Below are 20,398 nucleotides of genomic sequence, written 5' to 3' on the forward strand. Positions count from 1 at the left end.
TTATTTTAAAAAAAAAATACTGGATGCAAGTGCGTGCATTGTCGCAAAGTATAATCCCAAGGTGACATTTGGATTATTTCATGTGCCAAGTGAATTGGAAAAGCCAGATTTCACAGACTGATTATCTACTGCGACTTTGCACAAACAAAATGCACCAAACATTTGTTTTATTTAAACTCGCACATGGATCGTTGTCATTTGAATTTTTTTAGGACAGTAAACACACAATTGCTTAGACAAAGGGAAGAAACAATATCATATTGGACTCAAATATGAAGTTCTGGAGGGTAACGTCAGTATACATGACAAATGTAGGATGACACATCAAATGACAACGATCTGTGTGTGCGATATATAATTTAAAACAGGAGCATACAAATCTAGACAAACTGGTAGTGAAAGTTGTTTTGACTAAATCAAGTGTGAACATAAAGATGCTCTTGTACAGTTACCTGTTTCTTAACAATCTTTTTACACATGTGTATGTTCATCGCCTTGGCTCTACATTGAAGTTTTTTGCCAAGACTTGACACATGGTCGGAAAGAAAAGAACAAGGTTAGAGTAGGAATCTTAAAACTTAGTTTTGATGAAGTACATTTTACTCGCTGAAGGGACACAACACAATCTGTGTTCCACACCTCTTGCCTTTCCAGGAACTGCCTTTTGACTCCATGAATTGCAAGGGTCTTGGGTTTGAATCCCACATGGGTAATATGCATGTGATTATTTGTTCACAGAGCTCGGGAAAGTACTGAGTATACAGTGCTAACACACATCTGTGTATATGGGTAAAAACCAAAATAAATATTCCATGAACACCATTAATTATTGTATATACTGGATACTATGAACCCTTCATCTCTTTTCTCATGATAGTCACGCTATGAAGTAAGGGAGGTGACTGGCCATTGGACGGTCACATGACCCTGATGAGGTGAGGATTGCGGTCTTTCTCATATTTCACGGTTCCCGTCTCCAGTCGTTGAGTTCTGATGCATTCTGCAATGCGCTTGTAGGTTGCAGTCTGTTGAATAGAGATTAGACTAAAATATTACACTCCAAATATTGACTGATTCATTCAACATCATGGAAATCCATATGCAAAAACATGCCATGGCCCAGTCTACGGATCCAGCATAAGGTTTGGACGGTAGTGCATTCTGCTCTACCAACCAGGCCTCCTAGTGGATGATACCCATGCCTACATCCTTACAGACTGTGAAGGGGGTATACATGTAACCCAGTGTCGGCCCCAGGAGTAGGTGCCAACGTGTCCCTGGTGACAGTTGATTTGGATTTATAGCCGAAGTGTACCCCCCACTTTGAAGTTGCCATCCATTTTTTTATTTATTTTTTATTACAATGACTAACAACCACCCAGAGTCATCTCTCAGAGACTGCTGTAAACTGCTATAAACCCTTTACACACACATCATGTAACCTACCTTTGGGTTTAGCACGGAGACAACGTCTGTGACAGGTAACAGTTTCCCATGACGAGGATTGGCGGTGAAATAACGCTTACCCTTAATCACGCCATCAGTATCACCGACTGGAAGAGGTATAAATGAGTACACAAATATTATTATACACAATCTGGGAATGAATTTATATAGCAAAAAATCCATCAGTAAAAATGCTCCCTGTGGGATTGATTTCAAAAAGATAGTCCTAACTTAGGACCAGTCCTAGGAGATATTGAAAAACTTAAGGCTAGGTCTAAGTTAGGACAAGCAACTCGTCCTAACTTGAGATAAGACTAGTCTTAACTCTTTTTGAAATCCACCACTTGACTTGATTTCACAAAGGAAGTCCTAACATAGGAATAGCCTTGTTGTTCTTAACCAACTCCTAGGACTAGTCCTAAGTTACGACGATATTTAATAAATCGACCATTGCTCACTAAAACCAATAAGGGAGCGTCTCAAAAGTCGGAACGGTAGGAACGTTCTTTTTGGATCGCAAGAGTATCCCCGCCGCTTTACTTGGACCGGTCCTTTGGACCGCCAGAGCGATCTTTTGGATCGTTCCAAATGCGTGACCGCGTCCAATCTCATGTTAGAACGTTCCTAATGTCATGATTTTGCGATCCTGCGGGCATATGCCCGCACGAACGTTCTTTTGCGCTAGGAACGTGCCCGACTTTTGAGACGCTCCCTAAGCAGCCACTCCCTCCCTCCACCCGACCACCTGTTGGTCCAAACAATTAATTGAATTGCTGTACTGACCTGCCTCATCTAGTCTGATGCCTGTATACAGCCGATGATCATTGTGGTGAAATTCCTTGTCCACCTTGCCGACAAACTTTACAACTCCAGTCAAGATGGCGCCTTTTCTCCTCCCCCCTGTATTAGTAGAAGTATGTACAGTAGTTAATACATCGAGAATGGAGCGCGGGTCAAAAGGTCACTGAATTAACTGCAGTAACAACATTACTTGTTAACCTATTGAGAACATAACACTACAGACCTTAGAAATAACAAATAAATGATGTTTGATATTGTACAGAATCAGGAGCTGCTAAAGTTATATTTTACAGGTGAGTCTATAAGCCTATTCGGAGTTCCAGCTGCGCATGTCTGTTACTGCTGACAACACATGTGTTGCTCTCCCGTGACATTTTGACAATACCAGCGGGTATTGTCGAAAGGTCACTAGAGAGCAAAAAAATTGCATTTTCAGCAGTAACAGACATGCGCAGCTGGAACTCAGAATAGGCTTATTGAGACTAATGACACTAAGTAGGGTTAAACATAATTTTAAAAATTGTGGAGTTTGCAAGAAAGAAAACGATGTTCAAAAAGGAGGAAAGAAATAATGGAGAAATATGGTTGGAAGAGAATGGGAGGTAGTAGGAAGTTTTCTCTGCCAAAGCACAAACCTTTCTTCTTCACACGCACTCTGTCTCCCACTCGGAGACACTGGGCCACCAGAAAGTCATCCTCAAACATCACTGTCCCTTTCTGCATAATGGAAGCTCCCTCAGTCTCCAATCGTGCCATGGACGACTTGGGTCTGAGGTGCGTACCGTTTTTCAATGAAGGGGTGGCAGACCGTGAGGTGGGTGCGTAAGAGCCCTCTGGGGTGTACAAGTCGTATATTGTAGGCATGCCGTCTTCCGCACTGCCTTGTTTATGTAGGAGTCGTAGAAAGCTTCCGTTTGATGTGTTCAGGGAAGTGACCAGGCTGTCTTCGCTTTCCGGAGTATCGAGTCGTTGATAGTCCTCGAGCTTTGGCTGTTTGCAATCTGATTGGCTACCACTGCTACTGCTGCTGTCATATGGAGGTGTGCCAACATCTAGCTGAGTACTGTTGTATGTGAGCTGGTGAGGGTGGAAGTACAATCAGGAATAATGTTTAAAAAGTCTGCAGTGTTTCTTTTATTGATTTACATAGACTTATGTTCAAGTTGTTATTGTCGTCACATGGAGGGGTGACATTATCTAGCTGAGTACTGTTGTATGTAAGCTGGTGAGGGTGTATTGCTTAAAGTCAGTGGACACTATTGGTAATTGTCAAAGACTAGCCTTCGCAGTTGGTGTACAAATGTATCGCAACATATGCATAAAATAACAAACCTGTGAAAATTTGAACTCAATCGGTCATCGAACTTGCGAAATATTAATGTAAGAAAAAAACACCCTTATCACACAAACTTGTGTGTGTTTAGATGGTTGATTTCGAGACCTCAAGTTCTAAATCTGAGGTCTTGAAATCAAATTCGCGGAAAATAACTTCTTTCTCAAAAACTATGGCACTTCAGAGGGTGCCGTTTCTCACAATGTTTTATACCATCAAGTTTTATGGTAACAATTATTTTGAGTAATTACCAATAGTGTCCACTGCCTTTAAAGTGTCTGCATATATAGACTTGTGGACAAGTAGTTATTGTAGTGATAGCGTAATAATGTAGTACACTCTGTCGCTAGCTCTCGCCATCTTGGAGGTAAAACAATTACACAATGGTAAATGCTCATCTATGTATGCACATGATGGGCCCAAAAGAGCAACCTTTTTTTACTTTTGGTCCAAGACGCCCTACTTCTATGAAGTCTTGTGCATAAGGTCTATTGTATGCGTGTAATCAGAATCAAAAGAAAAGGCAGTTTGTGAACGTAAAAACAATTCGCACAACTAGTCATAGCATTTGCCATCGAATGGACACTAACAGTATTTAGAACTTTTTTCCCCCTCTATATAAATGATGCAGTCTGCTCACCTTGGACCGTCTTGACTGTGCTCCAACTTGAATGCCCTTAGAAGGTCTTCTGCAAATAATGACAAGCAATTTGTCAAGAAGAACTTTTGTTAATTTGTTACGATTAACTCCGACAAAGATATCTAAATCTGCACGCTTCAAAATACATCTCAGTTAAATGTAAACAAATCAGTGACCGATACTAATATCCTAAGTTTCAATATGGATTTGGGTCACCGCATAACGAGAATTTCAATATCAATAATAAAATAATGAAGAATTTGTTTACTGCTGTCGCTTACCTTTTTTGAAGCCTCACGATTCTAAAGTTTGTGCCATTGGTCGGACCACCATTCTTCCAACCAATTCCCTGCGACTTGTTCTCTGACTCCACCCACGTCTCTCCATGGTCTGTTTCCAGTCTCTCCTTCACAGTATCCAACTCATGAGACTTCTGCATCACCAGACTATCTTTGCCTACGATCAACTGTTTTAGGGTGTAAATCTCGCACTTGGCGATGTCAAGTTCTTTTTCGGTTGCGTGGAGTTTGGCAAGCTCCGCCTCAAGGCCCTTTATCTTGGTTTTGTTTTCACCATTGACTCGTCTTGTAAGAATCAGGACGGCGTTCCTCTCCTCGAGACGTTTCTCGCAAAGTTGGAGGGTTTCTTTATTTTCGTCCAACTCCTTCTGAAGTGGCGGCAACTTCTTCAATTCCTGAATATTGTAAAAAAGGGAAAATGTCAAAAATAAATTGCATTAAAAACACGGAGATTGCTAAGCTCAATTGTCTTCTGTGTCTTCTGTGCACACCCTCTCTGTCAGCTTTGGTCATCTCATGGTACATGCCTGTTACGTAAGATTATCCAGGGCCCAATTTCATAGAGCTGCTAAGCACACAAATTTGCTTATCATGAAATTTCTTCCTTGATAAAAACAGGATTACCAACCAAATTTTAATTTGTGTCATATTGCTCGTTACTGGTACGTATGGAGATTTGGTCCTGTTTTTATCGAGGCAAAAATTTCATGCTAAGCAAATTTTAATGCTTAACAGCTCTATGAAATTTGGCCCTGATCATCAACAAATGGAGAAGCCTGCTTGTATACATATATATTGGTTTTGAAAGCCCGGTCTACTATGCAATCTGGGGTGTTCCATATGGTTCTATCTTCATTTTCTGAAGAGAAAACCCACTTGCTTCAAACGGTTGCTCAACTTCCTGGGCCCAATTTCATAGAGCTCCTTAAGCACAAAGTTTTGCTTAAGCAAAAAAATCCTTGCCTAGTAATATCAGATTACCGGCCAAGACTCCACTCAATTGTTATTCTAAGTAATTAACAGCTAAATACCAGTCACAAGCAATGTACATGGCATGAAATTTTGGCCAGTAACATGTGTAAAATAAGCGAGCTATTTTCGTGCTTAAGCAGCTCTATGAAATTGGCCCCAGAAAAATTATCTCACAGGAGATAAGGAAGTAGGAAAGGAGTAGGAGAGTCATGAACACAACGCACTCGAGACTTACCAGTTCCATCCTCTCATTGCGTTTTCCTTCATATCTGAGCTGTTGATGTAGATCAGCGATTGCCGCTTTGCCGTTGTCGACCCGTGACTCACACTCGCTCAACTGCTTGTTCAAATCCTCAATTTTCGTCTGATGGTCCACAATCTCCAGCTCACGATCTCGTACTGCACCCCTGGTGATTTTTAAACAAAAATGTTCCTTTTTTTAAGTGAAATGTCTTCACATGAAGATGAGCAGAGCATAGGCTAAGGTTGGAAGCATCAAGTCTAATCTTTATCTTGTTCTTCTATTTTGGGTTCCTTATACATTTTCCATTGGAAGAGTGTCACATACGATCGGGTTTGACACTTTCTTAGAATGACGCTAGGGGTTTAAATATTGTTCACACCTTCATAAGGACCCTATCTTTCGGAAAATGTGTGCATCACAAAACTTAATTTTGTCTTTGAGCCCCTCTTTAAAAAACCAACACTCCTACCCGAAAGTGATTCATTCACAAGCCTGTCACCTGTAAACCTACTTAGTCCTCTTCACATAAAATGCTTTTCTGGATTGTGCACACTTGAAGGTACATCCAATATAAGTACTCTTTATCTTTCAAAGTTTTAACATCGCACTCTTTCTCTTCTGACAAACAACCTTTAACAATTTCTGCGTTAAGAATTGTTCTTACTGGCAGTTTCTGAGAACATCTCTCATGGCTTCCAGATTGGCCTCTGTTCTTTCTGCCTCAGCAACTGAAAAAAAGAAACAATAAGATTTCATCACCGTAGCTCACAAGCCTGAGGACACCTGTACAAAAATTGGTGCTTGCTATGTAAACGGAGTTAAAACCCTACTCTTCCTCGATAAGTGTTCTGGGTTCTTTTACGTAAAATAAAATGTAAACAGAAAGAAAACCATATTAGTGACATCATTTCTTAGAGCAAGGTTTGAGGTAATAGCAGTCAATGGAGGAGTTTCTAGTAAGTACGGTGGTGGGGGGGGGGGAATGTTAGCCTGAGATATGTGTGGTGTGTTTACTGATAAATGGGACAGAGCTTTGACGTTCAGTGTGTCTAAAAAAACACTATACACTAATAAAAAAATATGGAGTGAATTTTGTATCTTCCGAAGGACTAACCTCTCACAAATTAGAAGGCTATTACTGCGCATCCTATGTTTCATACCCTTTACAAAAGTGAGCAGTGCCCACCCAAGCATGAACTATTTTCAGACTTTTTGGTGTCATATGAAAGTTGAATCCATAAGCTATCCATACATACACACCTTTTCCCCCCAGAATCATATACTTTTTATTCAGCAGCAATTTCAAAAGTGTATAGTTGTTTTTTTGAGACACCCTGTATAATATGGGCCACCTGCGGACATAAATGAGGGGCTTACTGAATTTTTAGAGAATAATCCTTATTATCACAAAGCCAACCTGATCCACTGGGGGAAGGGGATTTTTCGTCAAGCCGTTAGCAAAACAAAACTTAAGACTCTTAGAATGGGATGAAATATACCTCTTTCTTCAAGCTGCTCAACCTTGTACTTCAGTTTAGTAATCTCCTTGTCCTTGGCATCAAGAAAGATACTTTTCTTTTCACTCTGCAAAGCAAATTGATACAAGAAGGGACGTCTTATTTTCAACTACAATTATATTATTTTAAATCACAAGATAACAGGTTCAAACCCAGCTCTGGGAATTTTTTCTTCGTTCAACCCTAATGATGATGAGGTATACTATCTGCAATTGAACAATGGTAGCAATCCACACCATTGATGTCACTTGTGGTAAAAAAAACCACCTGGATGTCAGAAAAACATTCCACCGTGCACTATCATCCAAAACAACATCATCACCTCATTGGCCAATCAGAACGAAGTAGCAGTATAGCCTACAGTCAGTACACATGGGTAAACATAAAGTCTGGGCCCAATTTCTAAAAGCCTGTAAGCACAAAAGTTTGCTAAGCATTAAATTCTTCCTTGATAAAAACAGAATACCAACCAAAATACCACAATATTTTAAGGCTAAGCAAACAACAGATGAATACCAGTAACAAGCAATTTGTATCAAAATTAAAATTTGGTTGGTAATCCTGTTTTTACCGCAGAAGAAATTTCATCCTAAGCAAATTTTTGTGCTTACAGGCTTTGTGAAATTGGGCCCAAGACATATGTAACGCACTCATACATTGCAACAACAAACAGGAGTACAATTTATACCTCTGCTCTACTCTTCTCATAAAGTCTTGTGACTTTCTGCAGCTCCCTGCAAGTGAACGCATTCTCAGAACTCAAGGTGGTGTACTTTTCTTCAAAATCCTAAGAAAAAGAACAAAGATGCCTAGCTGAAAAAATTGAAACAACACATGAACAACTTTGACACATCTCAAAAAGCTTTTATAAAAAGGAACATCTTGATTTGGCCATAGGGAGATTAAGAAATGACAGTCAAATGCATACCGTCCGCAGAGCTGACTCCTTCTCAAGTTTTTCTTTGGTGACTTTGAGTTCTTCAGACGTCTTTAGGAGAACTTTGGCTGCATCGTTTCTGTTCATGTAAACAAACAAAAAATAACAAAGGAATCTTTTTAATTTTGCAAACTATTTTAACAACTAGTTCATGTAGGAAGAGGCACAAGGCAGCCAACAAATTTATCTAGAATGGCTCGATGGACAGTTTATTTTGACCGAAACAATTTGGAACACCCTCAATATTTGCTGGCAGATATGCCTCGTGAAATGGAACAGTCCGGAAATTACCTTGTGAATATGTTCTCGTTCTACTATGTACTCTTATCCATACAATATTTGCATCATCAGGCATAATATTGATCCTCGGGGAAAAAAGGAGAAATATTTTGTACATATATTGAGTACGTAGGCTGACCATAGAGTTCTTGCTCTATGCTTACATAGATATTTCAGGCTTTTCAATCACAATTTTTGAAAGATTTTTCCCAGACAGCAAAATCGGAAAACAGACTAAAGTAGGAAGAATATATCATGCCTGCATAGCTTACCTGTGTTTGAGCTGGTGTTGCTGCATGGTGACGATGTGATTTGGTGGATGCCTCAGACTCTGCCCGGTTCTCTTGTTAAACCAGAAAGCACCTACGTGCCGTGTGCACAAAAAAGTCCAATCGTCCTGAAGCAAGAAATATTATTTCATTAAAAACTATCCAAGTTGTGCAAATATATTACCTCATAACACTCCATGATCAACAGTTTTATTCATGGTTTATTAAAATTTGTCTTTGTGGCCAGAGGCAAAATTGCATCAAATTGTACATTATATCAAACGGGATTTTATATTGGAATTTTGGCTCCTGCAACCGTTGTCAAGAAAAACTCATTTTGGTTAGCAATTCCTCATATTTTTCTAATAACATTTTGACAACAATAATGATAGTATCCATTTCTTGAAATTAATATCAATTTATCACACACGAGGGCATCTCAAAGCAGTTATTGTTTGTTGTACTTGGAGCTAGGTTTGGGATTTAACAATGATAAAGTATTTACATCTATATAGCACCACAATTTATTAACACAAACAAAGCTCTAGACCAACTAATTGACAAAAAAAGTTTTTTAAATACATTGTAATGGATTACAAATAACAGATCAATCTAAAAATGTATTATGTATCAATCAAGTGCTTTAAGTCATCGAGATACTGCGAGGTACTTACTTTGAGTATTAGTCCAAGAGATAAACTTTATGTCATTCAATTATTTAAAACAACCACTTCAGCTGGAATAAATACATTTCAGGTAAGTCTAACTGTCTGGTCCTGCCGGGGAGACAACGTTTATCTCAAATATTTACTCGCTAAACGATCAAAGTGTAGATAAATATTTGCCAACTCCAAACGTAGTACCAGACAGTTTCAAGGCATGGTAACTTGTATGTGCTACTGAATGTATCCCATAAAAGTGCCTTTGCCACCTCCCAGAGAAACCATAACCCAATCAATATCCCCTTTTATTGGTTGCCAGGAAGTCTGCTGCCCTCTTTATGCTAATTAGCATAACAACCAACCAATCAATACTCTGCTCATCATGTGACAATGGATGTCTTTACCCAGGGGGGTAAAGTGACTCTGTTGAATTTTGAATGAGGTGCACAGCTTTGTTGGGGAAACTCAGGGACTTTTCTCTGTTCATTGTGAATGGATTTTCAAGGATAGTATTTAGCATGTTTACCTGGATGCTGTTGGACTATAACTGTCTGTGAGATCAGACTGTGGGGACAACAAGCTTTGTGAATGGGGACAGTTATGTGTAAATAAGCTATAAATCACATACTTGAGCTGTCCTGGCTTACAGTTAGATTAATCCCAGAAAAATGGTACATTTTCAATTAAGAGCTTACTTAGTAAAAGTACAAATCTTCTTGAGACATTTGTTTCTATTAAAATGGTCAAACTTTTTTCAAACCTGTGTTTGAATTTGAATGTTTATACATTGCCTGGTCAGCTAAAACAATAGCTAGTAAGTTACTAAAACAAACATAAACAAATATGAACAAAAACAGGCTTTATGTTAATATTTTTCTTCTTTCTTTATGAGATTCCTTTTTTTTCTTCTTATGCATCCTACACAACTGCAGTAATATCTAAGACGGAATAAAAGCTTGATTCACGGGAGAATATTTCAAAGAAAATCAATCACCTTATTTTCAAAAAAGTTGTCCTTTTGCAACCAAATTTTTATTTGCTACATGTTGATTGAAATTAAGCACATGTGATTCAGGTCGTGAAACTGTAAATCCCTGGTACCACATAAAGTTAATCATTGCGTTACTTGTTTACTTCTACAGGTTCTCTTTTATTTTAATACACCATTTTTTTATAGTAATTATTTATCTATTGCCCAGTCTCACTCATGCATAATGTCCATGTCCCTTTTGTTTGTTTGTGTCTGTTTTTGTGTAAATTGTCCTCGTCTTTAGGGAAGAGGGAAAAAAAGCTTTTGCTTCTTCTTTTTCCTTCATGATAATTCCTTTTATCACCATAAAGGATAAAAGGCCTTATACTCAGCGCAACCTTCATTGTACTTGGCATGTGCCCAGCTTATACACACAGGGTATATATATATATATATTGCAAGCATTAAGTTGTTGTTTTCCCTGTGCTGCATAGTGCAGAGTTCCAAACTCATAGCTGTGTTTCTGGGTCATGCTGTATTACATTTAGGTAGCAAATCGATGTATAACATTGTTTTTGTTTCAACCAATCAAAGCGCCAGAAGTTTTGTTTTGGCGGGTTTGTTAATTTTATCTCTCACTTCATCATCACAGTCATTCGTTGGATCAAGTTTCCATTAGTTCAAGTTATTACATGTTTTTCTGAACAATGTTATCACAATGTATTGATTGATGTTGACCATAGAGTTATATATAAGAACTAGAGCGCGCACTGGCCTATATACGCGCCCCGGTATGCGAGCAGGCGGCCATTTTCTAAGTTGACAAAACAGCTATCTCACGGCGTGTGTTTGTGCGGCCATTTTGTAAGTTGAACAAACAGCATCGCGTGAGCGTTCAATAAAAAAAACCTCAAACGTGTATTTCATATTCAATGCGCGTGCAGAATGACGCGCTTGTCATCTTGCGGTCGGTCCCGTGGCGTTTGTGCACGAAGCATCAATCGTGCGCCCTCTAGTTCTTATATATAACTCTATGATGTTGACATGAAATAAATGTATCTGAAATGAACTTCAGCTCACCGTCATTGGGTCTCTAGCAGAGAAGACAGCCACTATCAGTCGTTTGGCTAGAGGAAGAAACTCACTGTAACACACGTTGGAAACCTTGCCTGCTTCACTATACACACAAAAACATTACACCAAAAAGAACACTTAAAGACAGTGGACACGATTGGTAGTTACTCAAAATAATTATTAGCATAAAACCTTTCTTGGTGACAAGTAATGGGGAGAGGTTGGTGGTATAAAACATTGTGAGAAACAGCTCCCTCTGAAGTGCCATAGTTTTGGAGAAAGATATAATTTTCCACGAATTTGATTTCGAGACCTCAAGTTTAGAACTTGAGGTCTCGAAATCAACCATCTAAACGCACACAACTTCGTGTGACAAGGGTGTTTTCTTCTTTCATTATTATCTCGCAACTTTGATGACCGATTAAGCTCAAATTTTCACAGGTTTGTTATTTTATGCATATGTTGAGATACACCAACTGTGAAGGCTAGTCATTGACAATTACCAATAGTGTCCACTGCCTTTAAAGACACTGGACACTATTGGTAATTGTCAAAGGCCCGTCTTCTCAATTTGTGTATCTCAACATATGCATAAAAGAACAAACCTTTAAGTTGCGAGATAATAATGAAAGAAAAACAACCTTGTCACACGAAGTTGTGTGCTTTCAGATGCTTGATTTCAGGATCTCAAATTCTAAATCAGAGGTCTCGAAATCAAATTCATGGAAAATTACTTCTTTCTCAAAAACTACGTTACTTCAGAGGGAGCCATTTCTCACAATGTTTTATACCATCAACAGCTCCCCATTAGTGGTTATACCAAGGTTTTATGCTAATAATTATTTTGAGTAATTCCCAATAGTGTCTTCTGCCTTTAAATTCTCACCATTAGCTTGTTATTCTTACATTCAAATCTGTCTTAAAAATTAAACAAGTGGCACAAGAATATTATGTGTGATATTTTTGTCCTTTCCACAAAGCAGGGGCGTTTTAGAATCTTTATAAAACTGGGGTTATCATACTTCAATTAATAATAATAATTAAATGACGACTTACTTTTTAAAATGTTTACTGATTTCAGAGATGTCTCTTTTGGTGAGAATAAGCCCGAAATCTTCTGAGTTGATGATCTGAAAAAAAAGCAGAAATAAGGACATTTTTAACAATGTTCATTTGTTGACAGATATGAAACTACACATGGATGCTATGGAGGATGAGCCAAAAATTGTTTTTATTTGGTTGCAAATTAGGTTGAAATTGAAAATGCAGATACTTTGTTGTGTATAAAAATATTATACGAGCATACAGTTGGTAGAGCACTTGGTGGTATTCAAAAGGTTGAGGGTTCGAGTCCCAATTGTGCTTAGCTTTCCACTCATCCAAAAAGGGAAATAACAGTGGCAAACTGCTCACCTGGCAACAAATGTTTCTGTCAGTTACAATTCTCAGATTGCGTATTTCAATTACGAATTGTTCTGCCTGGGTGAACATAACTGCTTTTGATTTTCGGCAATATCTCAAAAAAAGTACCATCTTTTATTTTTTTAAAATCCGCAGGTTGAGTTCTCGTTTATACATAACAAAATCCCAGTTTCATAAACCAATGTATACAATCCCTTAGTCTTTTTGACGGCATTTTTTGATAAAGACTTGCCAGGGTCCAAACATGAGGCCACCAACAATGTTTGCGTCTGTGATATACATGTACACTTACTCTGATGAAATCATTGAGATTGATCCTGCCATCTTTATTCATGTCTGCCGTTTCCATGGCATCCCTCAAGGCATCCTCAAAGAGAAAAAGCTCCGGTTGGTTGTCATAGTCAACTGGTCTGTCGGACCTGAAAAACGATCAATCACAAAAAAATGTTGTTTTTTTTTAAATCACAGTAGGTTTGTGGGTTAATTATTGTATACACATGAAAAAAAATGAAAAAACCCCATTAACTTTCATACATTTTTGGGACAATGGTTTTTATTTCATCCCAAATTACCTCTTTCTCTAAAACTGCCTTGTTTTAAATGCGGAACAAAGTTGTTTAATATCAACAGCTCTCCAGTGCTTTTACCAAGTAACTTTATTCTACTTAATTTGTGTACTTACCCAAGGAGAACCCTCATTTTGAAACAATATATTAACTAATCTTGTTGACCCATTACACCATGCGCCACACGCAGCAACTGGCATGGGGACGTCTGTCATGCTCGCCATTTTGGTAGTCAAATTGCACAAAGCATGTTAATGCCGGGCCACCTAAATTGCACATTACACACAGGGACATTGACTCAAAAAAATGATTCAACCAAGAATATTGTGATGATGAATGAAGTCACTTAAAATCAGTCAATAGAGGTTTAAACGAAAATACCTACCGAACGGTTCCTGTGTGTTTGTTGAAGTAGTAGGGTGGTGAATCCTTCCCTCTATCAAGAATGCTCCATGGATTCTGAAATATCAAGAGATATAGATTATCAAAGTTGAAGTCTAAAGTTCGATTCCAAGGAATGACTTCCAAATCAGTCAGGGAGCAACTTTAGAAGTTAAAGGCAGTGGACACTATTGGTAATTACTCAAAATAGTTATTAGCATAAAACCTTCCTTGGTAACGAGTAATGGGGAGAGGTTGATAGTATAAAACATTGTGAGAAATGGCTCCCTCTAAAGTGACGTAGTTTTTCGAGAAAGAAGTAATTTTCCACAAATTTGATTTTGAGACCTCAGAATTAGATTTTGAGGTCTCGAAATCAAGCATCTGAAAGCACACAACTTTGAGTGACGAGGGTCTTTTTTCTTTCATTCTTATCTCGCAACTTAGACGACCAAATTTTCACAAGTTTGTTACTTTATGCATATGTTGAGATAAGCCAAGTTAGAAGACTGTTCTTTGACAATTACCAATAGTGTCCAGTGTCTTTTAACCAATGTTTGTCTGAGAGAGATTAGCTGTTGTAAGCTTTTGTGTTTATATCCCCTTGTGGGTGTTTGCCGAGTTCTCTTGACAGGTAGATAATCTAAACAAACAAACAAACAAACAAACAACTGACAAAATCTCACCCTTGAGTTTGAATCCTCCTTGTTGTAGAACAGCATCAGCAAATACTTTGCCAGAGGGAGAAACTCATCAAATGATACAGGCAAATCCTAGTAAGAAATTTTAAAAACAGAGTTATCAAATACACAACAGAAGTATCAAATACACAATAATAGATCTGATGCACATGACGTCATTTTTGTCGGGTTCAAAGTCAAAAGAAGGTTGCTTATCAGCTTATTGGCCCATCGTGGCACAACTTCCAGATTTTGTCGTGCACAAATTTTTCACAAAGAACCATTATAAAAGTATCAAAATATATATTACATGCATTTTATTAGATTTTCTTTCAAAAAAATTTATTAAACTTTACACACATTTGAACAAATGGGTCTGTAGATTGCAAAGAGGAATAATTTTTGTCAGTCAATATTACTATAAAAAAGGACCCTTAAACAAGTCCTAACCTTTTTTAGTCTATTTCGTGCATATAACAAAACTTTGTTTCCGTTTCTATAATTACCTTAATGTCTTTCCGTCCGCCACTGCAATCCTTCTCCAGTTTTCTTATGTCTTCCGCAGACAGTTCTAGTTCTATTGATGGTGACTTCAGAACCTAAACAGAACATGCAAATGCTTAAATTAACAAAATTACTCTTTGATGCTTTCTGGATAAGGTTGGAAATTAGTAAAAACTTGAAGACCTACAATTCTGCCCCAAATTCATGTAGCACTTTATAAGGGTTAACAATGTAAAGTTGTGGCAAACTTGGCAGCCACTGCCACAAACACAGGAGCAAACCCCTTCCTCTTAGTGTAGAAGGGTTCTTCAACGTGTATTACACAATAAACATGACCTAAGGCTTTATGTCTCGTCCAGAGGATGAAGCAATAATAGTAAAGTGTCTGGCTTCAGGACACAAGGTTCAAGGCTGTGACTCAAACCAATACTCTTCTGGTGAGAAACGCCAGAGCTCGAGTCCGGAGCCCTTTACCACTCAGCCAGGGCACCTTTAATGGGAGACATTTGGACAGTCCTTTTATACAGTTCTTGCCAGCCGGTGTGGCCAGACCTACGCGCGCCGTGCTGCAAAAAAAGGACCATTATATATCCGCTGCTGCCAGCATCTCAAGAGTCTCCCCTTAGCCATTTTGAGGTATGGCAAAGAGTGCAGTGTTTGGTTTGGGTGTATACAGATAGTGTCTTATGAAGGTGTTCCCCAAAACTCAAAATGGATTAATGTCAGCATTTTAAGTTATACTCACCGAGGTGAACTCTGCTCGCCTAAGCCTCTTATCACTATCCATATCGGCGCTGTCAAACACTACAAAGGCCAGCTCCTTGAAGGGATCCTCAAAGCGCCTCGCTTGGCGGCTGAGCATCCTCGGAGACTTCCCAGACTTCTTGCCTCGACGAGGCCTATCACACGACCACTCGTCGTCATCCTCCTCCATCCAGACGGTGGGCCTGAGTTTGACCTTGGGGAGCTTAGCGAAAGGGTCAGCGCATACCTTACGGGATGCCTTGCGCCTCTTCTTCGGAGCTGGTTGATTGGCGGAGGGAGGTCTCGGAGTCAAATCTTCACCAGATGTATTGCCGGTTGCCATGGCAACTAAAGATTTTTTTAACAAATTAGAAAGTTTGTTAATTGAGGATGGAAAATCTATAAAAAAATCAGTTTGATCTTGTCCCATAGCTCAGGAGAAAAATTGTAAAAATTTTTTTTAAATTAAATCAAAAAAATTAAAATAATCCCAGACCAATTGTAGATTTTTTATTTTAATCCTACATAGAAAGATATTGCAGATTTTATCCAAAGTAAAAAAGTGAAATACCTCTCTCAGCTGTCCTGTTATCTCCTTCAAGAACCAATTCCTCTTCATTTGAGTCCTGCAGAAGTAAATTGAACAATCCCTGACTTTGATGATTTGGCTGAAAATTACCCTTTGGCGCAGTGGAAGAGTCTGCTAATCCACCAGGAGATGATCTCGTTGTGCTCAACTCATTACAGTCATCAGCGGAAGGTTCCACACTATGAGGGGAGATATTTTGGAAAGTTTTTGCATCCTCACCTTTTGAAGGATGACCCCCACAGCACTTCCGTGACCTTGGTCTCACCTCAGGGTTTGTGGTATCTGAGGAATTATTGTCCCTGTGTTTCAAAGCATTGCCATGAGCTGCTTCATTAGTCATTCCATCCCTTGAAGTTGAACTGTGACCTAACGGGGTATCTTTAGGGTCAGGGGTCAACTCATTAATGTCCATATCCGAGTCTCTCACAGACAGAATTGAAAGTTTCCTCTCAACAATTTTCGGCCTGTCACCACGCTCCCTTCTGATTATTCCAGGACTCTGATTGGCTGGGTCTTGCATTGTATCCATGGCTGTGACTCGTTCATTTTGAGGCGTACCGTCATTCAGATGAATGACGATTGGTTCCCTCCTGAACGCTGAAGCCATCATTGGTAGAGTCCTGTGAACCAGTGTGTTGCAATGTTTTATTTGCTGGTGTCTGTGTATCTTTGTCTGACTTTGTGAAAACAAGCATTTTGGTCTAAGACCTACATTGTCTGTTGACAGGAAATAAAACAATAAAAAGTGAAAATTATTCACAAGCTTCAAAAAATTAATAAAATTCTACACAACAATACAAATCATTACACTTCACAGAATGGCAAACTGCTTATACACAAAACCATTGTACAGAGCAGTGATGACAAAATACCATCCCAGAAATACAGATATCACACAATTAAAACCATATTCTGAAACTTACCCTTTTACAAAGTCTGCTTATCTTGTGAACGACACAGTCAAGATTGCTATCTCTCGTGCAAGATGACCATTCTTAACGATACGCATGAGCACGTTCCAAAATGGCTTCCGTAATCCTGACAACAAACTCACATTCATCCCCATCAGAAAATAGGTTCCATCTCCAAGCAGTTGATCGAATGCTCTGCAACAAAAGAAAGTTTGCAGAGCTCAGTTTAAATTTTAATGAGAAAAACATATGAAAGTTTAATTAGGATGGCTTGGGACTTGGATGGCTAATAGTTACAGGAATGTCATTAAAATTTCATTTTGACAACGAGATGGTTATGAAATATTCATGATGTGAAACATCATTGTTGGCTGATTTAAGACTAGCATTTTGTTGTGGCCTTCGTGGCTTAGACAGCTTTGTAGCTGCAAAGTGACTTGAACCAGAGACTACATGTGCAAGTAGGGAGTTGCAAGTCTGGCTTCGCTTCTTCTGCGTGTTGTATCCAGTTACAGTCACTTTGCAGCTGCAAAGTTGTCCAAACACTGAAGGCCTTGACAAAAGGCTAACTTGAGAACAAACATCAGTCCATGTTCCAGTGGACTGATTAGGTTAGGACTATTTAGCTTACCCATCTAACCTGACATGAAGACTTCGCTAGGTTCAAAACGCAGGGCCAATCTACCACTTTTTGTATCAAGTCAGCCAAAAGACAATTACAATGGGTTGTAGATTCTAAGCACACTGAGTTTACAAATCAAAACATTCTTGATGTAGGCCTATTATATGAAGCATATCAAGTCAATGCTACTATCCATTTCTCACCATACAATGTCAAACCATGATTAAAACCATGGTTGAAGTTGTTTAATGCTCAGTTCTCCATCTGTCCTCACAGCTTCACACTTTGTACACTTCAGAACACAAAACCATGTTGGTATAAATCCAATACAATGTCACACAGTATGTGTACAATTCTTTCCCAAAGCAACAAAATCCTAGTGAAGATGTTTAATGCTCAGTTCTTCGTCTGTCCTCAGAGCTTCACACTTTGTACATTCCAAGACAGAAAACCCTGTTGGTATAAATCCCATACAATGTCACACAGTATGTATACAACTTTCCCACAGCAACAAAATCCTAGTGAAGTTGTTTAATGCTTATTTCTCTGTCAGTCCTCAGATCAAGAGCTTCACATTCCGAGACAGAATACTCCGTGTTGGTATAAATCCTGACCTCCAATTACAATCCCACAGACGAGAATGAAGAACAAAACTTTTGCGAGGGCAAACGCACTGCTGCAAAGACGAAACCCCGGCTCACTTTCTTGACAATAGTTTTTGTGTTCAGCCAGGTGATTCTCAACCTGTTAGAAAAGATTTCAAGTGGATGTCTTAAGAAAAGGAACACTTCTAAGTGAAGCTGATTAAAGAGAGGCTCAGATACACATTATTAAGGAGGGGGTAAGGGATTAAAGTGATTATCTCCTAATCCTATTAGAATCAGGATCTAATAATGCCCATGGTCTGTTTGAAAATAGACTTTTATCTGGCTTTTATCCCACATAAAAGTAGGGTCATTTGTGATTGAGACCGAAAATGTTTCTTCATAGTCCCATTATAAGAACCGCAATGCTAAAGTTGCAAGAGATGCCCAAAACTCATTGCAAACTTACATTATTTATTTACTTTTACCTTTTTAATAGAATATACAAAGGCAAAAAATAGTTAATGGCCCGACGTATAGGCAGAATATATAAATGTATAATATTTGGGATAGAGACAAAAAATGTTTCTTACATCATCAGGGGTCAATTTCACTAAGAGTTAGGACTAAGTCTTAACTTAGGACTAGTCCTAAGAGATATCAAAAACGTACAGTTAGTCCTAAGTTAGTACCTCGTCCTAACTCGAGATAAGACTAGTCCTAACTCTTTGTGAAATCCACCCCAGTTTCAGCATGAAATATACATGCCCAAAACTCATGCAAACCAATATAATCACAATCAGTTTTTTAATTGAATATCTAAACTTCAAACTTACCGTTTTAAACCAGTGGTTTATGTGTTAAATGCAGACAAGATTCTGTCCAGACAGTAATAAAAGTCATTGTGATGAGTTTAGTTGATATATATTTTATCCATATTTCCCAGTAGCTGATTTCACCATAGAAGCGTGACAGGATGAATAACAGAAAGTGCTCATCCAGATGTTAATCAATAGTAATGGATACGCAACCTGCAAACTTTATGTTGGCAAGATCAAAAAAATGTAGCCTGGTTTAGCCACAATTCTCTATTCCTACACTGTGTGAGTTCAAACGCAATGTGATTTCAGGCTGGATTGGATCCCTCTCAAGTGTCAATATTGATAATCAATATCTTGAACAAACACGCCACACACTGAACCGTCTCTCACCCCCATCAACTCTTTTGTGTTCCCTCATTGTAGGCTTAAGAAAACATGGCATCTTAAAAAAAAACAAAGGTGCATTAGTGACTAGAGGGTGAATATTTAACTCAAGAGCAAACTAAACAGTATTGAGGACAATTGTGGTAAAAATATAGTGAGCTCCGCATGATAGCGCCACTGTGGACAAAAATTGACCATGGCCCAATTTCATAGAGCTTATGCAAAAAAATATTGCTTAAGAATTTTTTGCTTTGCAGAAATGAGCAGAACACCAGTCACAAGTTGTACATTTGACAAAGCAGTTTGGATGATAACCTTCTTCCAGTAAGCACAATTTTGTTGTGCTTTACTATACTTTTTGTTCTTATAAGCAGCTCTAGGAAATCAGGCTCATTTCTCCTTGTGGGTGACTGCTTTATATTCTGACATCATGTTCCAACAACCTTATGTTAAACAAAACCTCAATGTTTACACAACTGGGTTAGGTTTAAGATTAGGAAAATTCACTAGGGGTGTCAGAAAATATTGCTTTCAAAGAGTTAAAACTAGTCTTATCTTGAGTTAGGACGAGTTACTCGTCCTAACGAGTTACTTGTCCTAACTTAGGACTAGCCTTAATTTTTTCTTCGTGAAATCGACCCCAGGAATTGTACAAACCGATTAAATTATCAAATGTGCCCGCTGCATTTTTAAGAGATGATAAAAGACATTCACTCAAACCTTCATAAAAGAATCAACTGTGGTCCA

The 20,398-nt window shown here is 38.5% G+C and overlaps 1 protein-coding gene across 3 annotated transcripts; it reads right to left on the bottom strand.

Annotated features, from left to right (window-relative positions):
- Window positions 1-14: 14 nt before the first annotated feature.
- LOC139934984 (uncharacterized) lies at window positions 15-19,856 on the bottom strand. 3 transcript variants are annotated; one of them, XM_071929420.1, is made up of 23 exons: window positions 19,283-19,856; window positions 18,066-18,606; window positions 17,253-17,435; window positions 16,312-17,046; window positions 15,742-16,088; window positions 14,999-15,091; window positions 14,499-14,585; window positions 13,817-13,890; window positions 13,158-13,284; window positions 12,500-12,573; window positions 11,450-11,546; window positions 8,741-8,865; window positions 8,181-8,268; window positions 7,941-8,039; window positions 7,235-7,319; window positions 6,400-6,463; window positions 5,727-5,898; window positions 4,502-4,914; window positions 4,221-4,269; window positions 2,883-3,324; window positions 2,230-2,346; window positions 1,447-1,553; window positions 15-1,025 (listed from the first exon to the last, which is right to left on the bottom strand). In XM_071929420.1, the coding sequence occupies exons 4-23, from the start codon at window positions 16,937-16,939 to the stop codon at window positions 918-920; spliced, it is 3,396 nt and encodes a 1,131-aa protein (XP_071785521.1). In that variant the 5' UTR covers window positions 16,940-17,046; window positions 17,253-17,435; window positions 18,066-18,606; window positions 19,283-19,856; the 3' UTR covers window positions 15-917. The 3 variants fall into 3 exon arrangements, with proteins under 3 accessions (XP_071785521.1, XP_071785522.1, XP_071785523.1); XM_071929421.1 differs by having other exon boundaries at window positions 17,872-18,606; XM_071929422.1 differs by lacking the exon at window positions 18,066-18,606.
- Between the last annotated feature and the right edge of the window lie 542 nt (window positions 19,857-20,398).

Source organism: Asterias amurensis, chromosome 3, assembly GCF_032118995.1.
Source record: "Asterias amurensis chromosome 3, ASM3211899v1".
Lineage (NCBI taxonomy): Eukaryota > Metazoa > Echinodermata > Asteroidea > Forcipulatida > Asteriidae > Asterias > Asterias amurensis.

What these genes read in the sequence shown, in the direction of transcription:
- LOC139934984 (XM_071929422.1), bottom strand. Translation starts at nt 16,939, where the DNA reads ATGATGGCTTCAGCGTTCAGGAGGGAACCAATCGTCATTCATCTGAAT. An exon ending in CAACACCAGCTCAAACACAG is followed by an intron (nt 8,269 to 8,740) that starts GTAAGCTATGCA and finishes TTACATGAACAG; the next exon opens with AAACGATGCAGCCAAAGTTC. An exon ending in ATGAGAAGAGTAGAGCAGAG is followed by an intron (nt 7,320 to 7,940) that starts GTATAAATTGTA and finishes TTTGCTTTGCAG; the next exon opens with AGTGAAAAGAAAAGTATCTT.